Source organism: Oratosquilla oratoria, chromosome 2 (assembly GCF_046742065.1).
Source record: "Oratosquilla oratoria isolate Oo_2021 chromosome 2, ASM4674206v1, whole genome shotgun sequence".
Lineage (NCBI taxonomy): Eukaryota > Metazoa > Arthropoda > Malacostraca > Stomatopoda > Squillidae > Oratosquilla > Oratosquilla oratoria.
This window is the reverse complement of record NC_134778.1, coordinates 1,498,427-1,503,426: the sequence shown is the minus strand read 5'-3', so window position 1 is coordinate 1,503,426 and position 5,000 is coordinate 1,498,427. Positions and strand designations below refer to the sequence as shown.

At 36.7% G+C, this 5,000-nt stretch overlaps 2 protein-coding genes across 2 annotated transcripts in view; both read right to left on the bottom strand.

The window, feature by feature from the left end:
• The window catches only part of LOC143033535 (uncharacterized), a 20,834-nt gene extending 16,768 nt beyond the window's left edge, over positions 1 to 4,066 (bottom strand). The window contains exons 1-3 of the mRNA XM_076199029.1: positions 3,822 to 4,066; positions 3,293 to 3,635; positions 440 to 886 (exon numbers count right to left, since the gene is read on the bottom strand). Of these exons, the coding sequence (XP_076055144.1) occupies positions 440 to 886; positions 3,293 to 3,635; positions 3,822 to 4,066 (1,035 nt within the window). The remainder of the gene's footprint in view (positions 1 to 439; positions 887 to 3,292; positions 3,636 to 3,821) is intronic.
• A 7-nt stretch (positions 4,067 to 4,073) lies between these two features.
• On the bottom strand, positions 4,074 to 4,682 carry LOC143033530 (zinc finger MYM-type protein 1-like). Its single transcript, XM_076199022.1, has one exon. It carries the CDS (start codon positions 4,680 to 4,682, stop codon positions 4,074 to 4,076), a length of 609 nt encoding a protein of 202 aa, XP_076055137.1.
• Positions 4,683 to 5,000: the final 318 nt, after the last annotated feature.

The window sequence follows — 5,000 nt, the reverse complement described above, 5'->3', positions numbered from 1 at the left end:
AAAATAGGACGAGAGAATCATATGAGAGGTACAGACAGGGCCGTTTCTAGTTCATCAGGCGCCCCAGGCAAGAATTCGTTTTGGCGCCGCCCCCTCCCTCCCTCCTTCCCCCCTCCGGGCTGGAAATAATAACCTAAACAATTTCGAACACAATTAGCATCACAAGTTCCACAACAAAAACAACATACTTTATAAATAAATCATCTTCACGTATATGCATACACAGCAAGGAAAAGTATAGACTCAAAAGTATACTAACGATTTTTGTAAAATTTAATAGAATAACACTATTATACATTTTTATTGCAGATCCTACCTAAGATAAACTGAAAAGGTAATCTTGCCAATCTAAAACCATAGAACTCAATGCATATATGTTGAGGTCTATGCTAAAACTATTAGATAAAAGTTTTCATTTTTTTAATATTTAAAACCTGACTCTTCTTGACTTCCCTGCAGCAAAATCATCTATAGTGTCATCATACGAAACCTGTTTGGATATTTCTTTATCAATACTAATTATTGCCAGCCCATTTAGGCGCTCCTGTGACATAGTAGACCTTAAATATGTTTTAATGAGCTTAAGTTTAGAGAAGCTTCTCTCTGCAGATGCCACAGTCACAGGTGTAGTGACAGCAATTCTTAATGCCACCCACATGTTTGGATAGATCTCTTTCAGGCCTTTCTCCTCCAGAAAAACAAGAAGGTCTAATGTTGTCATATTTTGTTTTGGCCATTGTTTTGGAAATGACTGCATCTCTACAATCAGTTCATCATAATTTAAGTCAGCCTGATCCCCAGATGTGAGCGTATTACACAAATCTTTTGCCTGCTTTTCTAGCTCACTAGCTGGCAGATCAGGGAAGTTTATGAGAACACTGAATTTCTTTGCAACATCACAAAGGATTACAAAGGCGGAGCATGCCGACAGGAGAAAAAAAAAACATATTAATAATAAAATAATAAATAAAAACTATAATAATGTAAATAACAAATAAAATACATAAATAAATGCATAGGTATAGTTAAATAATAAACAAACAGGTAAATAGTAAATAATAATAAATTAACATATAACTAATAATTAATAAATGAAGATCAGACAGACAAATGATAAAAAAATATATATATATAAGATAAATTAAAATCATTACAGCATCTTACTTAGGTATTTATCTAAATGATTCTTAAAGCTTCGAACTGAACTACATTGCACTACCTGTGCAGGAAGTTTATTCCATTCATTAACTACACGGTTGGCAAAGTTGTTTCTACCTACTTCCAACTTGAATCTATTTCCGGACAGTTTGAGACCATTGTTTCTTGTCTGATTCTCATTCAATGTGAAAATTTGGTCACTTTTGATGTTGTCAATTCCCTTTAGCATTCTAAAGACCTGTATCAAGTCACCTCTGAGTCTACGTTTTTTTAGGGAAAACAGATTCATATGTTTTAGTCGATTTTCGTATGATTTATTTTTGATATTTGGAATGAGTTTTGTGGCTCGCCGTTGTACTTTTTCCAGTCTGTCAATGTCTTTAATGAGATTCGGTGACCATACGGAAACAGCATATTCCAAATGTGGACGAACTAACGATTTATATAGCTTGTTAATGAGTGATGGACTTTTGAAATCAAAAGATCGCGCAATTAGTCCCAGAATCTTATTTGCTTTCTCAGAGGCTGAAATACACTGCTTGGATGATTTGAGATCGTTACTGATAATTACGCCGAGATCTTTTTCACTATCCACTTTTGTTAACAATTTTCCAAATAACTTGTAATCGTACTTACTGTTATTTTTACCTATGTGCATTACCTTGCATTTACTTGTGTTAAATTTCATTAGCCACTTTTCAGACCATTGCTGTAATTGATCTAAATCTTCTTGAATATCTAATTGGTTTGAGTGATCATTTGCCACTCCGCATAGTTTTGTATCATCAGCCAATTTGGAAACAGTAGATTTTAGTCCATGGTCTATATAATTTATATATACTATGAATAGAAGTGGCCCAAGAACGGAACCCTGAGGAACTCCACTTGTAACATTTTTCCATCTAGAAGTTTTTCCATTTAAAACAACTCTCTGTTTTCGACCATCCAACCAATTACTAGTCCAATCTAATAGGCTACCACTTATTCCGTGTAAAGCTAATTTAGTAAGTAGTCTTTCGTGTGGGACGGTATCAAAAGCTTTTGCAAAGTCTAGATATATTAAATCTATATTGTTTCTTTTGTCATAATTCGAGATAACTGTGTTGTAGAATTCGAGTAAGTTAGTCACGCAAGAGCGTTTCCGTCTGAAACCATGCTGGCTATCATTTATCAAACGGTTACTTTCTAAATGATGTTCGATAGCATCTCTGATGATAGTTTCCATTATTTTTCCTACGATTGAAGTCAAACTTAGAGGCATATAGATATTTGACTTCTTTTTGTCACCTTTTCTGAATATGGGAGTAACGTTAGCTAGCTTGCATTCTCTTGGGACATCTCCGGATATGATGGATTTCTTGAAAATAATTTCTAATGGAACAACAATCTCATTTTTCATTTCCTTTAAGATTCTTGGACGCCAACCGTCAGGCCCTGGTGTTTTATTAACTTTGAGTTTGTCTATACACCTTTTAATTTTTTCTTTTGTTATATTTACCGTAGTGAGTAAGTTTACCCCAGACTTTTCACAGGTTTCAGATTGGAATTCACTTTGAGGTGTTTCGTTTACGAATACCGAGCTAAAATAATTGTTTAAGATATTACACATTCCTTCATTTGAATATTCAAGTTGACCGTCAGCAGATAATAGTGGACCAATGTGATTCCTAACAACCTTTTTATCTCTAATGTAACTATAGAATTCCTTGGGATTCTCTTTGGATTTATCAGCGATGTTCATTTCGTATTGTCGTTTTCTTTTTCTTATTGTCTTTTTTAAATCTCTCTGTATTGATACATAACTTTCATAGTCATTAGATGCACCCGAGCACGTATATTTCTTATAAGCCTGTCTCTTTTTAGCAATACTTTTTTCAGTTTCTTTGTCGAGCCACTTTGGGCGAGCCTGATTTGGGGGGCGTCTGTCCTTAAATGGAATGTAAGTTTGAATCATCTTAGTGAGCGTATTTTGAAATATTTTCCACATCTGATCTACAGGTCTTTCGTTTAATTTTGCCTCCCAATCAGTAAGCTGAAGCTCCTGACGTAGTCCTATGAACTGAGGTTTACTGAAATCGGGTATTTTAGAAACACAAGTATCTATTCTAAAATTGATTTGGAGTTTGAATCTAACTAAGTTGTGATCACTCATCATTCCAGTTCTTTCTCTCAGAGATTCAATGGCCACATCCACAACTACATTGAAAAATGAAAACTCCATTTTCTTCAAGGCATCGGTAATAGGTTCATCAAAGGCCTCATAGGAGAACTGCCTTTTAGTAGTTCTAAGTCTTTTCTGCTTTAGTGCAGCTTCCACATTCATAGCTTCACACACATCTTTGGCAGATGTCTGGGCATCAGCAAACCCAGTGTCTCTGTAGTTAACAAGGGAGGTTTCATCCTTCTTGAGAATGTCAACAGCTACATCCAGATGCATGCATTGTGATTGCAGTAGTTTATTCACAGTTTGAACTTTTCTAAGGATATCATACCATACCACCGTACGAATAGAGAACCGGTATGATCCCACCTCTTCTACTAAGGCTTGTACTTCAATTTTAATAGCTGGATCTGCAGTGCTTGCTCTCACCTCTAAAAGAGCTTCTCTCACTTTTGCAGCCTGGAATCTTACAACCTCAACACTGTTGATTCAACTCTCCCACCGTGTGTCTGCCCAGGATTTCAAAGTTATGTCCACATGTTTTTTTAGGGTCGACCACCTTTGAGTGGAGGCAGAAAAGAGATTAAATAGTTTTTGCAGGTAGCCAAAGTAGCCAGTTGCATCTGAGGAGCTCTTTGCTGCATCACACACAACCAGATTAACAGTGTGTGCTCCACATGGCACAAATAAAGATCTGGGGTTTAACTGGAGAAGTCTAGCCTGAACTCCCTTGTTTTTTCCTTTCATATTTGCCCTATTGTTTATTCTCCTTAAGTTTTTTGAAGATGAGTGTTGAGAGGCCTTCTCCTGTTGTCTGCTCGGCCTCAAGGAACCCCATAAAATATTCCTTAATTTGTGCAGTGCCTTCAGCTGCAACTATTCGAATTATCACAGATAATTGCTCCTTGTGACTTAAATCTGGAGTACAATCTAAAATAATTGAAAAATATTTGGACTGTCTAATTTCGGTCACCATACACTCCACAACCCTTTCACTGATGCAGTCAATAAGCTCATTTTGTATAATATTGCCTAGGTAGGATGTATGACTGGCACCTCCTTGCACCTTCGCAATATGTTCTTTGAGAACAGGGTCAAACTGAGCCATGAGTTCAACTTCTTTCAGAAAGTTCCCATTATTGGGCTGGTAAAGTGTCTCTGTGGACCCTCTGAGAGGAACATTTCGTTCTGCCAGACTATGAATTATAGCCACGAACCTGGTAAGTACCTCTCGCCACCTTCGCCGTTCAGTGTTTATTAGTGCCAGCTCAACTTTGTCAATTGTTTGCCCCTTTTTAATACGGCTCTCCAGTTCTTTCCATGACCCCATATTCTTTGTATGCTCTGGACTGTTCTCATGCATTTTGAGTGTGTCACTACAGTTTTTTCCAGTCATTAAAGACATCTCTGCTTAGTCTAAATGTTTTCTGGGAAAAGAGTTTGGGTCCATATTGAGTCCATAAGTTAGCCAAATTCGACCGAAAACCGGCTAAAATGTGAAATGTGCTTTCAAATATTAAACATCGTTGCACTTGTATTTATCTATTTATTTGAATTATTCACGTAAAAAAATACATGTCTATCATTTATTTATATATTAATTTTGGATGGCAATTTGTCGCCCCCCCCCCCAGCAAATGGCGCCCCAGGCGATCGTCTGTGTCGCCTGTGCCTAGAAACG

Coding starts and splice junctions, on each gene's coding strand:
- LOC143033530 (XM_076199022.1), bottom strand. CDS start 4,682: ATGCATGAGAACAGTCCAGAGCATACAAAGAATATGGGGTCATGGAAA.